This window comes from Coffea arabica, chromosome 2c, assembly GCF_036785885.1.
Source record: "Coffea arabica cultivar ET-39 chromosome 2c, Coffea Arabica ET-39 HiFi, whole genome shotgun sequence".
NCBI classification, from domain to species: Eukaryota; Viridiplantae; Streptophyta; class Magnoliopsida; order Gentianales; family Rubiaceae; genus Coffea; species Coffea arabica.
This window is the reverse complement of record NC_092312.1, coordinates 36,309,392-36,331,161: the sequence shown is the minus strand read 5'-3', so window position 1 is coordinate 36,331,161 and position 21,770 is coordinate 36,309,392. Positions and strand designations below refer to the sequence as shown.

At 35.1% G+C, this 21,770-nt stretch overlaps 1 protein-coding gene across 1 annotated transcript; it reads right to left on the bottom strand.

Moving 5' to 3' along the window:
- Positions 1 to 17,296: 17,296 nt before the first annotated feature.
- On the bottom strand, positions 17,297 to 17,860 carry LOC113724327 (cell wall / vacuolar inhibitor of fructosidase 1-like). Its single transcript, XM_027247236.1, has one exon. The coding sequence runs from the start codon at positions 17,858 to 17,860 to the stop codon at positions 17,297 to 17,299; it is 564 nt and encodes a 187-aa protein (XP_027103037.1).
- Between the last annotated feature and the right edge of the window lie 3,910 nt (positions 17,861 to 21,770).

Sequence of the window (21,770 nt, the reverse complement as noted above, 5' to 3'; positions counted from 1 at the left end):
TTTCATTTCCACTTAGAATGAATTCCATAATGATAGTGTGCAAGCATCTGGATAATTTTATACAACAATTTTACATCATCAAAAAGTGTATTTTAAAAATTAATAAGATAATTTAAATCAATAGAGCCATATTTAGATAGCTGCCTTCGGGACTATTTTGGCAAATTTTTAGACCAAATATTTGATTAAAAATCTATCCTTTGATAGATGGTTATGAAAAATATAGTATATCATTGTAATACAAATTAAAAAACATATTTTATGCCCTATATTTGATTAAAAAACTATCCTTTGATGGTTGTTTATGAAAAACACAAAAAATGGTAGAATTTCACGATATTTACACCCAAATCTTTATTTTTCGTGAGAACTGCAATTAAATTTTTATTTAACCAGATACAATTGACAAGTGAGGAAAGGATTCGTGAGCAATGAAAGGAGTGTAATTATATACTTACCATATTGAAGCAATCCAATAGCAATGTTTCCTAAAGTTGACCAGTTAAAAGAAGTCATTCCACCTGAAAGAGAAAACATACCAAACTTATAAATGACTACGATTCAAAAAATGTATAAATGAACATATATAACTGAAAGGAAAATAAAAATATTCTGAACTATTTATTTTGTCAACGCTAGAAATAAAGACATAGACAAAAGAAACATTCAAATTAATATAAAAACAATAATATTCTAAACCTTCATTTCGGTAAATTTGATATAAGTGTGTAAACATAAATTTTCTCCTTAAAAAAACTTCTTGGCACATTGAATGTATTTATATCATAATTCAAATTTCAATAGAATTTGAAATTTCATATATACATTTTAACGGTGACCAATAGTAGCCAGTAACACTATAATATGATAATTAAAGAAATTTGTTGGCTTCGTCATTTTTTTTTTGGTATTTAGTGATCTTAGGGCACTTCAGTAGTTTTTTTGGGCTAAGTTTCATATTTTTAATGTTGGACTTCATTCGATAGGTTTCTTTTCAAATGTTTTATATTTTCAATGTTGCATTTTATACTTGCACATTAAATTTGGAGTATATAAATTATAGTTTAGACATTTTATTTGCACTTGAAATAAATTCTATTGTGATATTGTACAAACATTGTTCATCTCAGTCCGTATCTTTTGATGATTACAAAACAAATGGATGTTACTAATATTCCCTAAATAGATGTTTTCAGATTTGGAGCAAAACCGGCTAACATGTGCTGAAACTTGAGTCGGAAGCACAAAAAGTCTGCATCGGCTACCCGACAACCTTTGAGTAACTTCGGACGCCTAAGGAACTCACTCTCGGATCTCCGAAAATAATAAGCCGAGTTTTCTAAACTCACTGATTTCGTTCGGAAGCACAACACCTGGGTACCGGACGTCCGACAAACGTTGCGACACTTCGGACGCAAAGCATTGAAACACCGGACGTCCTAAACATTTCAAGAAAACTTCTTGAGTTCACTGCCTGCAATCGGATGCGGAAAGCCAGTCTATCGGACGTCCGACACTACCAACGGTTAGTTGACACTTCACCTACCTTCTATCCGTTGACAGTATTAATTGAAGTAATTTTTGGTTTCCTATAAGTAGAGTAAAGTCAACCATTTCAAACATACTTTACACATTAAAACTACATCAAATCTTGAGTGATTCAAGTGTGAGAATACTCTAGAAAGAATATTTGTACTCTTAGTTGTGAAATTTTCAATAAGTTTTTCAAGTGTGTTTCTATTTCTTCAATAGTGTAATTTTGTAAGGGTTATCCGAGTAATTGTAAAACTTTCTTACTTGACCAAGTGCGGCTTGGGTCTAGGAGGAAGTGATCATTTCTTTGTACACAAGAGATTGGTTGTAAGTTGATCAACTTGAAGAAACTTACTATATAAAGTGGAATTCAAATTCAAGTAGAGTTTGAAATTTGGTTTGCTATTCTATCCCTTTATTTACTGTCTTACAATATAAACTGTCTATCTCTTCTACTCCTAATCACTTGTGCTTCCTCATCAATTGCTCCATTGTGTGGTCCGTTAGAAAAAGAGGGCAGGTTCTTAAAAAGTGACACATATCTTGGCCAGTTTTTAAACTACCTAATTCACCCCCCCTCTTAGGTTGTCTTCAATCTTTACAATTGGTATCAGAGGTTGGTCTTCTAGAAATTAAGCTGAAACAGTTTTGGAGTAAAAATGACAACCAACAATGTCATATTTTTTGAAGGACAATCCGTCACTAGACCCCCAATGTTCAATAAATCAAATTATGTGAGTTGAAAGGAGAGGATGATTATTTTCTTACAATCTATTGATATTGAGCTGTGATTTATTGTCAATGAAGGTCCATATGATGCCTCTATTATTGATGAAGATACAAATAGGTCGAGACCAAAAATAAGAAGTGAGCTGACTGCTGAAGATAGAACTCATCTCACTCTAAATGCCAAGGCGATGAATGTACTATATAGTGCTTTAGATTCAAATGAGTTTATTAAAGTCAAGGGCTGTAAATCTGCAAAAGAGATTTGGGATAAACTTAGAGAAATCCATGAAGGAAGTGAGAATGTAAGAGAACAGAAGAAGTCTATTCTGGTCACTAAGTATGAATCTTTTAAGATGGACCCTTATGAAAACATTGACAAGATGTATTGTAGATTCAATGACCTTATTAAGGATTTAGAAGTGCTTGAGAATTATTACTCTCTATGTGAGAAAAACAGAAAAATTCTGAATACTTTATCGAAGGATTGGGAGAGTAAAGTGACTGCTATTGAGGAAACCAAAGATCTAAATACCTTACCTATTGAATCTCTTATTAATTCACTGACTTCTTATGAGTTAAAACTCACGTCCAAGGTACAGGAAGAAGAAGACACAAAGATGAGAAAAAATATTGCTCTGAAGGTTTCACAAGATGAAGATGATACAGCCTCCCCAGATGAAGATGACAGTGATATTGCACTCATCACACGAGGCTTCAAAAGAATACTCAACAAGAGAAGATTCAGAAAAGGCGGACCTAGTAATTTCTTCCCGAATCAGTCCAACAACTTGAGAAACAAAGGGAAGCTAGAGTTCAACAAAAAGCAAACTGATAAGTGCTTTGAATGTGGCCAACCTGGATACTATGCAAATGAGTGTTCAATGAAGAAAAAAAAAAGGAGAGCAAGGTTGAACGAAAACCAAAGTTTAACAATTTTCAGATCACCTGGAATGACTACAATTCAGAAGGTGAAGTCGAAGAAGAAGAGGAATCTGTCCAAGTGACTTTCATGGCCATTGGTGATGAAGAGGTAACCACGTGTAACTCTCAAACTGATAGTGATAGTGAATCTGATGATGATGTTAATTCATTTTTGGAAAAAATGCACAATAGTTTGAAAGAATCCAATGTTAGAAACAAGGAACTAAAATAGAAAATTAACTTTCTGATACAAGACAATGCAAGCCTTTTTTGACAAAACAAATGTCTGAGAAATGAAAATTAGAACCTAAAAATGATTGAAAATGATCTGCACGCTGAACTTGATAGAAAAATAAACTTCTGTGACATGCTCAAAAATGAACAAAGTAACCTGAAAAGAAGAATGGATGATATTAATCAGATACTTCAACATAAAAAATAAAACTGTTTTCAAAGGAATGACGCAAAACCACATTTTGGTACTCATCAGTTAAGGTTGAATCACAATGCAAATGAGTATACTATCCATAGAAAAAGGCAAGTCAGATTTATTAAATCTGATCATTTGAATAATTCTTTAACTAAGTGTAGCTTTTGTTGTCAATTTGGCCACATAAAAAGCAATTGTTATGTTATGAAAAATATGAGAAATGACATGAGATGCATGTGAATGGTTAGACATAATGCTAACTCTCAATGATCCAAAAAGTAAAGGGTACCAAATATTATCTTGTGGATCTTTGTGTAGGTGAACCTGATGAACATTATTAAGGAATCAAAGTAGTTCATAAATAATGGATGTGTGAGGGCCCATAAAAATTTTTCTTAATTTATATCATTTAATTCTATTCCTTTTCATGCATTTTTTTTATTTTATTTTACTACATTAATTTCTAGACATTTTATAAGTTAATATAGTTTTTCCAACCATTTTTCTAGTATAAGTTAGTTCGGGTTAAATTTGAAGTGCGTTATAGACGTGGGATCCGCTAGTACGATAAAATTTTGGCGATTAATTGAAGTTTGGTATTAAGGGATATTATTTTACAAGATACTAGGAGATAATTGGAGGCTAACTAGATTAATTTGTATTGGAGATACAAGAGAATAGGTATAAAAATAAAAGGTGCCACATGTCGTGTTTCAATTTGGGGGTGATTAATAGATTAGTGAGGTGCAATTAAACTTGTAGATTACATTAAGTTGACGAACTATAGAGTTAATTGCAAAGATTAGAAGTTGTTGGGACCATAGTGTGAGGATTAGCAAAGTAAGTGTACTAGTAATCTAAGAGCTTCTAGGTTCTTCTTATGCTCAAGTTTGATTGGCGGGCAAAAAGCATACTTTGACCATTGGTTTAAATATCTTCTAAGCTAGTAGTAAATCAAAAGAAATACAAAGCAAAAACTAAGAGAAATAGAGAGAGAGGACCGAGAGCAAGAGAGGGAGAAGAGTGAAGAGAGTTTTCCAATTTCCAATCCTGAATTCAACATTTTGAGTGAAAAAAAGAAAAAACTAAACCGATTAAACACTAGTTTGGAAGTTTAGGAAGCTTGGAAGTTAAACTTTGCAAGGAGTAGTGGAGGATATCCTTTGTAAGCTTGTTATTAAGGTATATTGGCTGTCCTTTATCTTTGGTTCTTTTATTTTTGCTTAAGTTGCTTTACAACCCATGTTTTGATTAAATTGGTAGCTATTCAGGTAGTTGTGATGATTTTGGGTGCATTAGTAAGGTAGGATTTTGTATTGTTTAGCCCTATTTCTTATTGTGTGGATCGTATATGATGTATACAATCTTGTATATGAGGTAGTAGTGATGGTTTTGAGCTGGAAATATGAATTATACCTTGAGTGTAACAAAATTCCAGAAGTGAAAATCCTTAGTGCCCTGTTCTGCCCTTTTTTAGTTCATCATAATAGAGGATGAATTAGGCTTAGTACAAAACATGAAAGTTGTAGAGAATGATGTTTTATAGATTCCTGCCAAATTTCAGCCCAATCCGAGTACTGTAACTCATAAAAAGACAAAAATACCTTGACTGCCCATAAGCCCTGTTTCGCGAGCAGATTTCTATTTTCGTGGAGATTTCCATTTTTGACCACGAAAATGCATGTTTTATCTTTGGAGGCCTTCATAAGAAATATAAGTATATGTCTTGGCTCCGGAATACTATAAGATACACCTCAATCGGATTTTGGTAGCCTGAGTTATTGTCGTTCAACCATAGTGCAGTTAGCTAACCTGTTTGTGAGATTCTGGTTTTGTATATTGCAATTTTGACCTAGCTACACTATGAACTGGACTGAGTGGTCTTCATCAAAGTTGTAGGCCTTTGTCTTAGCTTCGAAATGGTATAAATTGCATCCCAATCCGATAAGCATAACCTCAGTTGTGTCCGTTACGCAAAACAATATCAAATCTGTCTTTTGTTTTCTGACTTAAATTTCATTTCCGAACATTTTCCTAACTTGAATTTGTACTTGTACGACCTTGAGCCTATTGAACGGCTATTGAAATGAGATTATTTTGTGTGTGACTTTGAGATTGATTGAGGAAAATAATGAAGTCATAAATGGTTGGAAGATAGGTAAATACAGAGGGCATGCTGCCCAAAATTTTAGGGCTACGCGATTCCTTCAAGTTGAGTTGATCTTGCTAAAAATGATGGATTTTGGGAGTTGTTTGTAACCCTAGAACCAACTGTTATCTTTTTACTCAAAAGTCATATTTTATTCTTTTGTACTAGTACTTAACCTGGGAAGGCATACGACTTGTAGTCGAGTCTCATTTATGCATTCCATTTACTGGGTTTGTAGATGTTCGAACTATAATTGTTTTACCCTGATTATTTTAGGATTTCTTGACGATTAAAGCCACTTTGGGTAAAAACTTTTGAAGTATCTATACTGGAACTGGTGAGTGTACCACTCCCCTCACTTGTTATTTAACTTGATGTCTGTACATGCAATCTGTGATATGAACGACTGTACTATCTGTTTATTCTGTTTGAGACTAGAGTGTACTTTATCACACTCATTCTCTTATTTGTTTGTATACCAATTTACTGTGCGAATTTGAATATGTTATCTGTATATGTATCTGTTCTGACGTCGTTTGGAAGCTTATATCCAACGACCTTTCTGTGACATCTGAGCTCAAATCCTATGGCTAAATTATTCGAGTCGAGCCGGCAAGGGTCTGGTCGATTAGATAACGAACCACGGTAGTCTATTCTTGGGATCTTTGGGTATTGAGACCGTTGATTCTGGTATACTCGAGTATTACCACTTCTATTTCTGTTGAGGTGTTCAAGCCCCGTAAGGGGTATGTTTGGTGAACGAGATTTTGGCATTAAACTGGTGTTCTTTTGGACTGGTTCCTTTAATTGAACATTGACGGAGGGTCAACGAGGCTGGATCAAGTTCTGCAACGGAGATTTGGCTCCTGAGAGCCACCCGTATCCTTTCTGTCTATAGTGTTTGTTCATTTTCTTATGTGATTTGCATGTGTGACTACTTGAATATGAAATTTCATGATTCTTACCTGCTATTATTTTGGTATCTCATTGATCGTAAACTCACCCCCTTCCCGTTATCTTTATTTTCCTTACAGGGGACAAATTTTGAAACCATGATTTTGGAAGAAAGGGGTCGAACTAATGTATATGTTATTTTGTTAAACTCCTTTGTAACCGAAACCCTGACTGTATTTTGACTAGTATGAACACTTTGGCTTGTATTTTAGTTTAGTTAATTTGCAAAAACTCCGATGTAAATATATGTATAAGTGTTTAACCTTGTCTATGAAGTGTATTCATTTGAGATTATGATTTTATGGTTTGGTAAGCACGTTCTCACCTTAGTAGTCTCCGATTGTTTGTTTCCTTTGGATCCTATCACGCGCGTACCATATCGGGTTTATGTGATTCAACTCCATAGTCCTGCCGAGAGTTGAGCAGGCGGTCCGCCGAACCCTTTGATTCGCCTTAGGATGAGGTGGGGCTGTCACAGGATGCTCAAGACATATGACTGATGATACATCACAGTTCATCAACTTCAAGCCAAAAGCAAGTGGAAAGGTAATTTTTGGAGATGACAACAAAGCCAAAACTATTGAAATTGGTGATGTTGGTAAGAATGGTCAAACCTTTGTTCACAATATTTCTTTAGTTGACAATTTGAGCTACAATTTGTTAAATGTTAGTCAATTGTGTGATAGGAATCTGTTTGTGTTATTTAAAAAGCATGAATGCCTTGTTTTTTACTCAAAATTCAACACTGTTTTCAAAAGAAAAGGAGTAAATGACATTTATGTAGTTATCATTGAAAAAGTTGATTCCTCTAGCCTTAGTTGTTTCAAAGTAGCAAATGAGGACCCCTGGTTGTGGCATAGAAGGCTTTGTCATTTCAATATGAATTTGCTAAAAGAAATTTCCAAAAAGGAACTTGTTAGAGGGATTCCAAAAATTAAATTTGAAAAAGACCGAATCTGTGATGCTTGTCAATTTGAAAAACAAGTCAAGGTATCTTTTAAACCCAAGAAATGTGTTTCTACTATAAAGCCTCTGGAACTTTTACATCTTGATCTATTTGGTCCCACTCAAACCACAAGCCTAGGTGGCAAAAGATTTTGTTTTGTTGTTGTTGATGATTTTTCTAGATACACTTGGGTGATGTTTCTTGTACACAAAAATGATGCTTTCAAAAACTTTGTTTCACTATTTGCAAAGGTTCAGAATTCGATTGGTTTGAAAATCATCAAAATAAGAAGTAACAATGGTTCAGAATTTCGTTTCTATGGTTTTCCAGAATTTTGTAATAATAATGGTATTACACATGAATTTTTCATTGCAAGAGTTTCCCAACAAAATGGGGTTGTTGAAAGAAAAAATAGAACCCTTCAAGAAGCTGCTAGAACCATGTTTAGTGAATGTAATTTACCAAAATATTTTTGGACTGAAACCATAAACACAGCCTGCTATACTATGAACAGAGTTCTTTTAAGACCAATGTTGAGCAAAACTTCCTATGAGCTGATTTTTTTTAAAAAGCCTGTTGTTGGATATTTTAAAGTCTTTGGTTGCAGATGCTTCATTCTAAACATCAAGGAACATTTTGAAAAGTTTGATAAAAAATCTGATGAGGAAATTTTCTTGAGATATTGTCAGAATAAGAGAGGTTTTAGAGTCTATAATCGCAGGACTCTGGTTATAGAGGAAGCTATACACATTACCTTTGATGAATCTAATGGTGATGTTTCCATGAGTTGTGGTGAAGATGATGATGCAGGTGTTCAAGAAGAACTAAAGAAGTTAACAATCAGTGACCAAGACACTGCTTCATTAGAAAATGATTCAAAGGAAGATGAAACTCAAGACAGTCCAGCTTGGGAAAACAACGACAGAGACACTACTACTCCCAATGACCTTCCAAGAGCCTGAAAATCTGTCCAAAATCATCGTATGGAACTCATCATTGGTGATCCATCCGAAAAGGTCAGAACACGTTCTTCCTCTAGACAATTAATAGATAATTTTGTATTGGTCTCACACTTTGAACCCAAAAATGTTGTTGATGCATTGAAAGATGAGAACTGAATTTTAACTATAGAAGAGGAGTTAAATCAATTTGAAAGAAACAAGATCTGGACATTAGTTGCTATATCACAAGATCATCTTATCATTGGCACCAAGTGGGTTTTAGAAACAAAATGAATGACAAAGGTGAGGTAGCAAGAAATAAAGCCAGACTGGTAGCTAAGGAATACACTCAAGAAGAAGGAATAGATTTTGATGAATCATTTGCACCCGTAACTAGGTTAGAATCAATTAAAATATTTTTGGACTTCACATGTTTCAAGAACTTTAAATTATTTCAAATGGATGTTAAGAGTGCTTTTTTAAATGGATTTATAGATCAAGAAATTTATGTTGATCAATCTTCTGGTTTTGAAAACGAAATTTATCCAAATCATGTTTTTAAACTCTCAAAAGCCTTATATGGATTAAAACAAACTCCAAGAGTTTGGTATGAACGTTTGAGTGATTTTTTGATTGAAAATGGATTTAAAAGAGGCATTGTAGATATTACTCTTTTCACTAAACAAAGTTCACGTGATCTTTTAATTGTGCAAATATATGTGGATGATATTATATTTGGTGCTACTGATGAGAGCTTATGCAAGGATTTTTCTAATATCATGCAAAAAAAGTTTGAAATGAGTATGATGGGAGAATTAAATTTCTTTCTTGGACTCCAAGTGGTTCAAAATCAAGATGAAACATTCATAAATCAAACCAAATGCACCAAGAAGCTGCTGAAAAGATTTGGAATAGAGGATTCAAAACAAGTTGGAACACCTATGTGCACATCTACCAAGCTTGACAAGAATGAAAAAGGTACAAAAGTTGATGAAAAGAAGTATAGAGGTATGATTGGTAATTTGCTTTACTTGACTGCTAGTAGACCTGATATTACATTTGTTGTATGCCTATGTGTTCATTTTCAGTCTTGTCCAAAGAAATCACATTTGAATGCGGTAAAAAGAATTCTTAAATATCTAAAAGGAATTTTGAGTTTTTGCCATTGGTATCCTAAGTGTTATGAACTTCGTCTGTGTGGGTTCTCTGATACTGATTTTGGTGGCTGTAGGGTATATAGAAAAAGTACAACAGACATATGTAACTTTCTTGGAAATTGCTTAGTGTCTTGGTTTAGCAAAAAATAAAATGCTATTTCATTGTTTACAATTGAAACTGAATATGTTGCTACTGGTGCTTGTTGTGCTTAATTGTTGCAGATGCAAAACACATTGAATTATTTTGGTTTAGTGTATGATTGTGTACCTATATATTGTGATAATGCTAGTACCATCAATTTGACAAAAAATCTCATTCAACATTCTAGAACTAAGCACATAGACATAAAACATCATTTCATTCGCGATCTTGTCCACAAGGGTAAATTTTGTGTTCAATATGTTTGTTCTAAAGATCAAATTGCTGATATCCTCACAAAATCCCTTCCACTGGATCAGTTTGTGCATCTGAGAACAAAATTGGGCGTTTCAGAAAAAATATTCTAAGATTTTTTCTGGTCATTCTTTATCGGACGTCCAATAGGTTAGAATGGACGTCTGACAGTGTTCTTTATCCTTTTTCCAAAAATGTTTTGGTACGGACGGTTGTGTCGGACGCTTCACTTTGTTCGGCCGTCTAACACTCAAAAATTACCTCTTATAAAGAAGGTCTCTGCATCATTCAGTTCATTCCTACTCTTTTATCTCGGACGCAACTCTTCACATTCTCTCAAAGTTCAAAATTCAAATTCGTCTTTCCTTGGAACGAGTACCAAAAAATCACTCTGACCGACACCTTCTCACACCTATTGCGAGTTTATTGCACTTTGTAACTTCCCCCAACCGCCAACTACACCATAAATCCCAATTACTACCTCAAACCCTAATCACAAAAACTCACTCTCTGTGAACTGTTTGTGCATCCATTGTGGTTCATACTGAACTTTTCACCGGTTGATACTCATTTGCATCACATCACACAACACAAACTACATTGCACTTCAATCATGGTGAGGATTAGAAGGGAATCCATGAGTGCTGGACGCACTTTCAGGCTGCGTGACAAAGAGGAGGAAAATGTTCAAATTGTTGAACCCTCCATCAAATCACCCAAGAAGAAAACTAGAAATCGAGGTGGAAAAACGAAACAATCTGCAAGAAAAAAGCAGAATGTGCAAACTAGAGAGCCATCTGCTGAACCAACTGATGAGCAGATGGAGGAACCGCAATCTGAAAGGCATCCAGTGAGCGACAATGAAGAGGAACCTGTGCAGCCCACCAATACAGATGTAATAGTAACCAAATCTCTCAAGAAAGGAAAAATGACTGCCAAAAGGAAGAGCATTGCTCAACTCAAGGAAAAGCAAACTGTTGATCTTTCTTGGGATCAGCAGAATGCAGAGAAAACTGCTGAGGAACAGCAAATTGAGGAACCATCTACCAGAAGATCACCAAGGACAAGGTCTGGTGTCCAGAATGCTGCGCAAACTGCTCAGCGCAGTGAAAAAAAAGGCGTCTGAGCAGCTTGAGGCCCACACTGCTACTGAACCCACTCCTGTACCCAGGTTCATCGACGATGAAGCCAGGAAAGGTTTGAATGGATCTCGCAGAAGGGTTTCATCATCCAGAGGACCATTATTCCCTACGAATTCCGTAAGTTTGATCTTGAACCTGTTCTCAACTTGTTTGAATTCCAAAAATCGACCCATCTTTTAACCATTCCAAACACATACTATTCTGACATGCTCTATCAGTTTTTTGCTAATCTTAGGAAAAGCAAATCACATACTGATCTCATTTCTCGTGTTAACTCTGTTAACATTGAACTGAACCCTGATATTGTTAACTCCGTTTTGGAAACCAAAATTGAAAGTGGTTTTAAAGGCAAAATTGCAAATTTCTTTTCTTACGAAGAATTTTACTCTGCATACCATCACTTTCATGTTGCAAAATTGATGACCTATTTTCAATCTCACTTTAATACTCCTGCTGAGGCAAGATTGGAAGATCTTAGTCCTCAAAACCTGATCATCTTTACCATTATTTCAAATCTGTTGGTGCGCACTGATTGTCACAGAACTGATGCAAACAAAATGGAACTTTATCTGTTCTATTGTTTTCTTAAAAAAATCCCAATTGATTTTGGTTTTGTCATGTGCAAATTTCTGTTAAAAATCAGCATTGACAGCCGTAGGAAGCTGTCCTATGAAAACTTTCTGACTCCTATTTTCCATCATTTTGAAATTTTTTTCACTGGCAAATCTCTAAAAGAGAGTGCATCAATTGTGTTTTCAAAGGCTTACTTTGAAAGAAAAAATCTGAAATTTTTTTAGGGGCATTGGTGCTACAAAGAAACTGTCTCTGAGTTTAGGAGGAAAAATCTTCATGAAACCCCTATCACCCCTAGGACTCCTCGTGACCAGTCAATATATGTGACACCCTTCACCATTCATCCCAAAAAATCAGTCTCTAAATTTCCTTCATCCAACCTTGAGGTCATCACTCTGTTTGAGGATCTCAAACAACATATCCTGCTTTTTGAAGATGACTTGATGATGACTATGACTTCTGATCAACAAGCCACCTTCGTTGCCAAAAGAAATCTGCTTGTACCTCTCATTCCTCCAGAAATGAAAATGCACACCGAAAGGAGTTTAGAACTGAGCCAACTACTGAGACTACCCCAAAGTACCGTGCCTCCAGTTCTCAACCACAGGACAAGGGAAAAGCTCCGACAACTGAAGAAGAGGATGATGATGATGGGGATGAGGACACTGAGGAAGAAGACCTTGCTTAGTTTCGTCTGGCTAGAAGAAGGCCTGGATCCTCCAAATTCACATTTTAGGCACCCCTAGGCACATGCACCTCATGGTAATTCATAATAGGCTCTTGGCATCTTTTGCGTTTCAAACTCTATATGTTTTGTATTAAAACTTCTACTTTCCCTTTCACTGCAGGTTTGTAAGAATATTTGGATATTTTGTGTGCTTTGATATTCCTATGGTTATTCCCTTTCCATTTGTTATTCCTATGGTTTTTGGATGAATGTTTGGCACTTAATGTCTGATATTGTTTGTTGGAGGATGATATTGATGTTAATATGGCCATGGTTGATTTTTCTGATGACAAAAAGGGGGAGAAATGAATTGGATATGAGGTCTCTATGTGAGGGGGAGTCATTTTTTTCTGAGTAAACATGGGTGAACGTTATTCTGAAGGGTAGTTGTACTTAAGCAAAGAAGGAAGATGCATTAAGTAAGGGGGAGTTGTACTTAATTTTTTGCTTCATCCATTGTTTTGTTATCATCAAAAAGGGGGAGATTGTTCATCTCAATCAGTATCTTTTGATGATTACAAAACAAATTGATGTTACTAATATTCCCTAAATAGATGTTTTCAGATTTAGAGCAAAACAGGCTAACATATGCTGAAGCTTGAGTCGAACGCACAAAAAGTCTGCATCGGTCGTTTGACAACCTTCGAGTAACTTTGGACGCATAAGGAACTTACTCTCAGACGTCCGAAAATAATAAGCCGAGTTTTCTAAACTCACTGATTTCGTTCAGACGCACAACACCTGGGTACCAGACGTCCGACAAACGTTGCAATACTTCAGACGCAAAGCATTGAAGCACTGGATGTCCTAAACATTTCAAGAAAAGTTCTTGAACTCACTGCCTGCGATCGGACATGAAAAACCAGCCTATCGGACGTCTGACACTACCAACAGCTAGCTGACTCTTCAGCTGCCTTCTATCCATTGACAGCATTAATTGAAATACTTTTTGGTCTCCTATAAGTAGAGCAAAGTCAACCACTTCAAACATACTTTGCACATTAAGACTACATCAGATCTTGAGTAATTCAGGTGTGAGAATACTTTAGAAAGAAGATTTGTACTCTTAGTTGTGAAATTTTCAATAAGCTTTTCAAGTGTGTTTCTATTTCTACAATAGTGTAGCTTTGTGAGGGTTATCCGAGTGATTGTAAAACTTTCTTACTTGACCGAGTGTGGCTTGGGTCTAGGAGGAAGTGATCCTTCCTTTGTACACAAAAAATTGATTGTAAGTTGATCAACTTGAAGAAACTTGCTATATAAAGTGGAATTCAAACTCGAGTGGAGTTTGAAACTTGGTTTACTATTCTATCCTTTTATTTACTGTCTTACAATATAAACTGTCTATCTCTTCTACTCCTAATCACTTGTGCTTCCTCATCAATTGCTCCATTGTGTGGTCATTTAGAAAAAGAGGGCAAGTTCTCAAAAAGTGACACATATCTTGGCCAGTTTTTAAACTACCTAATTCACCCCCCTCTTAGGTTGTCTTCGATCTTTACAAACATCGAGATAATTTTTCATACAACATATGTACATGAAAAAAATGCATTTTAAAAAAATAGAAATTAGTATATAAATTAAATCAATAGTGGAGTATTTGGATAGTTGCCCTTAGAATTGTTTTAAAAAAATTTTAGACCAAATATTTGATCAAATAACTATCCTTTGATAGATGGATGTAAAAAATACATTATATCATTGTAATACCAAAAAAATATTTTAGACCACCTATTTGATTAAAAAACTATCCTTTGATGGTTGATTTTTAGAAGCACCAAAAAGGGCAGAATTTCATGAAATTTATACCTAAATCTTATTTTCTTGAGAACCGTAATTCTAGCTTTTTGTTTGACCAAAAACACTTGACAACTAAGGAAACGAATCGTGAACAATGAAAAGACTGCAAAATTTGGTTTGTAGTTGAAGGGTTGGGGAAGGAAGATCTAGGATAAGGTAGAGTTTTCAATACAAATGACTTGCATGGGTTTGAACGTGATATGATTGGGCTAACTCATATTAAGTTATTAATGGTCCAAAATCAAGGAGTCTTATATAACTATGGTCTTAAATGGGAGTGAACCACTCAATTATCAATTTATGACCCACAAGGAAAAAAGATTTGCTTAAATTTTCTATCCCATTTTGTTTAGCATCAATACAATGTATCATTGTAATACAAACATTAAAAAGATACCAAATTAGTAAATGAAATTTTACCTGAATAAAAAGAAAAATAAAAATAAATTGCATAGAGGAACCAAAAATGGTGATCGTAGCGAGTTTAACTGTTGTTACTTTTACAAGAATCTATAAATCATATAGGTATTAAGGTAGGGAACCAATTAGTACTCGAAGAATTCGTGAGACCTATACAAAAAGGAAGAAGGATAGCAAAAAATCAAAATAAAAGAATGAAAATTAGAAAAAGGAAAGGAATGCTAAACATGTTGCAGAATAAGAATATAGTTATTGGATTGGTAATGATTTAAATTTACCCACTTATATCTAACTTAATTAGGTCAAAATTGGTGACCCAAATCTACCCACTAGTTAATGGGTTTCATTGTTTCACTTATTTAAAACCGACTAAATTTGGTGCATACCCAAACTCAATTATTGATGGGTGAGTCAAAATAAATAGGTTACTATTTATAGATATGGATGAGTGGAAAGACTCATACCATAGAATTTGCAAGAATAGTGTGGGATGGGCTAATTAAGTAGGAAACGGGTAGGGTGAAGGAAGATAAGGCTTAGGTGGGAGGGAATGGTTGCTAGGAAGCTTGGTTTAAGTAGTTGAGCTAAAGATGGCAGAGAGTTAGGCAAGGGTCTTGAGTAGAGAAGAAGGGGGAAGGGGATTGCAGGCCTTACAAGATAGAGCAGTGGCTTGAGAAGATTGATTGTTTGAGGAGGAGGGAGGGTGATAATGTGTGTATCTGGTGAGCTTTTGGTATTTCTTGAAGTGTTTTATTTAGCTTTTTTTTTATGCTTTTAAGTAAGGTATTTAAATAAGAAATATATGGTTCGATATTTTGATATAAATCAAATACTAAAACAGATTTTTTTTTAATTTTAAACCACTTTTGCATTTAACTATTTTAAATAATAATAATAATTATTATTATTACTACTAGTATTATTATTATTATTGAGTTTCGTCCATTTATAAAGGAAACCTCTGCCAAAATTTTTCTAATAAAAAATACCTTTTGACAAAAAAAAAACTAGTATTATTACTATTAGAGTAAATCTTATATACACTGACAATATATATACTATCACAGTTAGATGCACGGCACATGTACAAAATTTAATTTTTAAATTCAAATTTAGATTATGAGTCATACATCCAATAGTAAAAATGTATACACTGTCAGTGTATAGAAGATTAATTCTTACTATTATTATTATTATTATTTAAAGTTGCATAGCACATCAAAATGCAAGTTTGTATCACGAGACATTGTCATGCATGGGCCAAAATACTAATTTGTATCATAAGGCATTGCCTTCACGGGTTAAACTGCAAATTTGTATCATGAAACGATGCCCATACTCATGGACTTATGTAAATTGAATATAAACATCTACTGTAATGAATCCAGACTACTATATATTGGATAATATATCCTAATTGATACTAATTCTGTAAGGTAATATGCTAATCGATGTCAATTGATACGAGAGAATATGTCCTAATTAATGCTAATGATACCAATAAATACATGAGAGAATATGCTATACATGAGAGAATATGAGAGAATATGCCAAGGTAATATGCTAATCGATGCCAATTGATACGAGAGAATATGTCCTAATTAATGCTAATAATACCAATAAATACATGAGATTTATTTATATTTACTTTTTGAGTGTACTGCTTGATTTATAAGTGGAAGCCTGGACTAGGTGTAGACAAGTAATTACCTTAATCACTAATTGTTCACCCTATTCCTTGATCAATAGAAATACTCGTGCAAATGCACGCGCAAATAAACACGCGGATCGAAGCTCTCGAATCTGGACCAAGCTTGGGTCGTGGGATAGTGCAGCATGCAGTTATCCAAAGAACTAAACAAAAGCTCTTGATACTTTATTCAAAATTCAGAGTTGGGTGAATTAAATACATTTCAACAATTTGCATTATGAGAAAATTCATGTGCTTGTGGACTTGTCTAAAATGAATCTAATCAACTAGTACATCTAATCTTCTCTAATAACTATGAGATAATATATCCTAATTCAAACTTACTTGACAAGGTAATATGGCAATCGATGTTCATTGATGCAAGACAATATAACCTAACTAGTGCTAATGAGATAACTTACCCAAACTTTTTCTAGTAAAAAAAATTTATTTGTATTAATAGATACAATAATCCTTTGTACCTTTTGAACTAGTCATTATCACTAAATTTATACCTTTTGTACCAAAAAAAGGAAATACTAGACTACAATTTGGTATACAATTGTTGGTTTATGGTTGGCTATACACGTTTCAAGAAAATTCATTGAGTTAATACAACAAAACAGACACATGGACCAAAATCAAAATTTTTTTAATGAAGAATTCTAATGTAAAAGCATTCATTTTGTATAAATGTACTTAGAACAAATCAATATGTAGAGTTCGAAGAATTTCCAAGATTATTTAATATCACTATATTCTATTATAGATGGATCATGCATTCATATTTCTATCCAATACAAGAATCAATCTTGTTACACTCATTAAAATTTAGAATCTGCAAGGTAGTCTCAACTATGTCACTAGCAGTTTGGATTTCTGGCGTTAATGAAGGTTCAAGTGGCTTTGGGTCATTCAACAAATCTTCACATTCTTGAGCTTGACCATAAGCTTCTGTGAGTGCTATGGCAAGTGTTGGATACGTTTCATGATTTAGCACTGAAAAATCTTGGTCCAATCTAAAGTTGACACTATCATATTTCTCTGAACATTCTTGGAGAGCACTTTTAAGAAGAGGATCTGTGGTGGTTCTTAGAAGACTTGAGATTTTTGATGTGGTCCTAGCAGCAATTGCTTTGGCCTCATCGTTGACTATGGTGCAAAAGCCGCTGGGACTAGTCTTCAAATCGCTTCGAGGATCGGCTGAGATCACATCAATACACTTGGCGTTGTGGGTTGTCTTTTTACACCACGTTTGGAAATCCTCGGCTGCAGTGCCTCGAGAGGTAAGAACGAGCAGGAGGAATGTTACTATCGAAAGCACGAGAGTCAGGCCAACTCTAATGGTAGCCATAATCTCCTAAAGTTGTTTTAATCTTCCGCTGAGTAATGACTTTGAAATTTTTAAGATGAGGACTGGAAAAGGCTGAAGGCCTTTTAATATAGAAAATAAGCGAAGACAATGGGAATTCAATACGGCAAAAAGTGATAGAGAATAAGCCAAGACGGAGACGGAGTTTTCTATCAGTTTACGGAAAAAAAGGAAGTTCTTATAGACTCATAATGTGGTAAGGTATTCAAACCGCATTGAATTATATGCTTACCATATTAAAGCTATCAAATAGCAGTATTTCCTAAAGTTGGCTAATTAAAAAAAAAACTAACATACCACCCAAAATTAAAAACTTTCCAAACTTATGAATAAGTATAATTTGAAAAAGATAGAAATGACCATAACTAAAAGTAAATAACAATATTCTGAACTATTATTTTGGAAACAATAAAAATAAAGATGGGTGGAAAAAGTCGTAACAAAGAATTTGTAAGAATGATGCGGGATTGGCCAATTGGGTTGAAAACAGGTAGGGTGAAGAAAGGTATTATTAACCTCTTTTGCATAAAACTATTTTTAAAAATTATTATAATTATTATTTAATGTATAAATCCGTGCATAGTATGAATAATAATGCCAGTTTGTATCATGACACAATGCCTTGCATGGGCCAAAATGCTAGCTTTTATGATGAGGCAATGCCTTGCACGTATTAAAATGCTAGTTTGTATCACGATGAGACAATGCCCATTCTTATGTAAAATGAATTTAAACATCTAGTACAATGAATTTAGACTGTTGAAGAAACAAGCACAACAAAAATAGGTAATATCTTCAAGATAATATATCTAATTGATACTAATTCTACATGGTAATATGCTAATCGATGTCAATTAATACAAGAGATTACATCCAAATTAGTGTTAATGGTACTATTAAATACATGAGATTTATTTACATTAATAGATACAAAAAAGTCCTTTCTACCTTTTGAGCACACCGCATAATTATAAGTGAAGACAAAGAGAATTTAATATATGGTAACATGTGGTAGAAAATATGGCAAGACGGAGTTACATATGAGATTACAAAAGAACCAAAAAAAAAAAAAACATCGTATAGACTTATAATTTGGCAAGGCATTCAACTGCAGTCAATATCTTGACAAATTGGGAATTTATACTAGTGATCCCAAATAAGAAAATACTCAACAATGTAAGATACCATCTAGCTAATGGGTGCCCAATGGGCTCTCGTTAATATGGATAAAATTACCATAATTGATGAATTTTAGCATTTAAGTGGTAATGTCATTAGTTCTGGAGAACTTTTGGCGAGGTAAGAATTTTGCACATGATGAAAATGACCATTTCAAATAATCCAATAAAGATAGGTGAAAATTGGACTATTTGTGCTACAATTTAATCTCGCACGGGCCAGTTCGGCACGAGGGAGCCAGCTCGGCCGTGTCAGTTGGCTCCTGTGGTGGGCCTGGTGGGCCGCCGCCTCCGAACATTTAGGGGCCGTCGCGTAAAACCCTTAGAAGACTCCGAACCCTACGGGGACTTTGACTCCCATAAGGAAACTACAACCCATCCAATCCTATATATACTACGCCCCAAGGCTACACAAGGTACACATACATAAGCATTCTATACTGCTACTCTACTCACAAGCTCTACTGACTTGACCGTCGGAGCTATTCCGGGGACTCTAGTCCCGCTTTCGTTCTTTCTTTACAGGACCATCAGCTCGGTTCCCCCTCTTAGGTCGGTTGCCCCTACCCAGCTTGGCTCGAGGTAGCTCAGCTCGGACTACGTTTTTGGCTGTCGCATCAATTGGCGCCGTCTGTAGGAAACGTAATTCTTCTTTTGCGAATCATGCCAAGGACGAGGTCTCAGGGGAACGCTGGTGGATCTAAGGGGAACGGGGGAAGCGGTCCCCAAAACCCCACACAGGGTCCAACTCCTGGAGAAGAGGGCGCGGGGCTCTCGCGAATCCCACCCGAGCAACTTGTGAGAACCCGTATTGCCCCAATATTTTTCCTAGGGTTTATTTCCCCTTAATTGCATGTTTTCTGCATTTTCTGGCTTAGGAATATTTTTCTGGTAGATTTTATGCGTAATTATAGTTTTTAGTTGATTTTTTCTAGCATTGGTGAGTTTTAGAAAATTAAGAATGTATTTTGGACGTGGGACCCACTAGTGCGAAAAGTTCGGAAAAATTCGACCAATTAGGTTAAATTCCGGATACTGTGTAAAATTTATCGGGTGTTAATAGATAAGTAGAGGAGTGTGAAGTGATTGATGTGAGAGGTCACTAAAGGATTGAATTGCATTTAATGAGATGCCATGTGTCATTTTTCCATTGGTTAGGACTTAAGACTACTATTCATGGTTTTGACCTTTTGACTTATGGAGTAAATATCTTCAAAAAATTCAAAAAAAATTACCATTTTTCACTCTATGTTGGCCGACTCTTGAGAGCTCAAGAAGGAAGAAAATTGCTTCAAATTTCAAGCTCCCAACTAGCTCAATCTTCCAAACTATTTGCCTAAATTAGTTTTTACTCCATAAAATCCTTCCACTTGGTGTTAGTGAGTGTTTTGGTGAAGCTTTTTGGAGAACTTAAGGTGTCCAACATCTTCCTCTCTCTTGTTTACTTGGTAAGTGATGATTGAACATTCTCTTATAGCTAATGATGTTGAATTTATGCCTAATGGTGGCTATTGTGTTAGAAATTGTGGATTATTTCTTGGTTTGAAGTGATTTGGTTGAGTTTTTTATTTTTTGAGGAATTTTCTGGTTTCATATGATCTTGATGGTGTGGTTGTTTTTGATGGTTGGTAATAAGGGGCTTTGGCTCTAGTAGGTGCATATGATAGAAAATTGCAATCAATTTTGGATTTGGAAGAATTTCTGGAAAATTAGGGTTCTTGGTTGAACATTCTGTCCGAAATTTTAGGTCATAGATAGAGGCCGAATTTGACTTTGCTCAAAACATGAAAGTTGTAGGTATTGATGAGTTTGAGGTGCCTGCAAAATTTCAGGTCATTTGAATTAATGTAGAATGAGTTATGACGAAATTACTGTAGCTGTTCTGCTTTGGCCAGAATGCGAAAACTGAGTTTGTATTTGGCTATTTTGACTGGAATTGGTTTGGATTTTGAAGTTGGTGTCTTCTGATGAAATGTAGCTGGATGTCTTAGCTAACATTTGCCTTTGGAATTGCGGCATTTGGACCTGTATATACTGAGTCGTGTTCATTACAGCATAGTGCGATTTTGGAACCTGCAATTACGGTTCTGGATTTGGTATTCTGCATTTTTGACCTAATTGTGCTAGGATTTGGACTGAGTGGCCTTCTACAATGTTGTAACCCTGTTTCTTAGCTTCGAAACGGTGGGTCTTACACCCCCATCCGATAACCGTAGTGAATTTGACGCCATTACCGTATTTTAAGGTCAAATACGGTTTCTTTGTTAAGGCTTAAACTAAAGGCATTTCCTAATTTCTGGTTGCCTATGATGCTTATATATTTTATAAAACCCTATTGGCGTTGTGATTGGCATTGTTTTATGGCTCGGTATCGAGTCTCATAGTACTTGCTTACGTGTTCTAGGGCGTGACGGTGGTTCACGACTTTCCCCTGACGGAAGTGCATGACATAGCACTTAATTGCTTTGTGAGTATACTACTCACTTAATTGTTACAATGTGGCTTTGTTATATATGAATTTGACGCCGTGAAGGCTTACTTGGCTATTGGAATTGATAGAGGTGAGGGTGTACTTGATCGCCCTCACCCCCTTGTGATTTCATTCATGACTGTCTACTGTTATACTGAAATACTGCACTGGCTATATGAGTTATTGAATTGCAATCTTGGAAAACTGATTTGGTGTTGTTTGGACGATGTCCAACGACCTCACT

What these genes read in the sequence shown, in the direction of transcription:
- LOC113724327 (XM_027247236.1), bottom strand. Translation starts at nt 17,860, where the DNA reads ATGGCTACCATTAGAGTTGGCCTGACTCTCGTGCTTTCGATAGTAACA.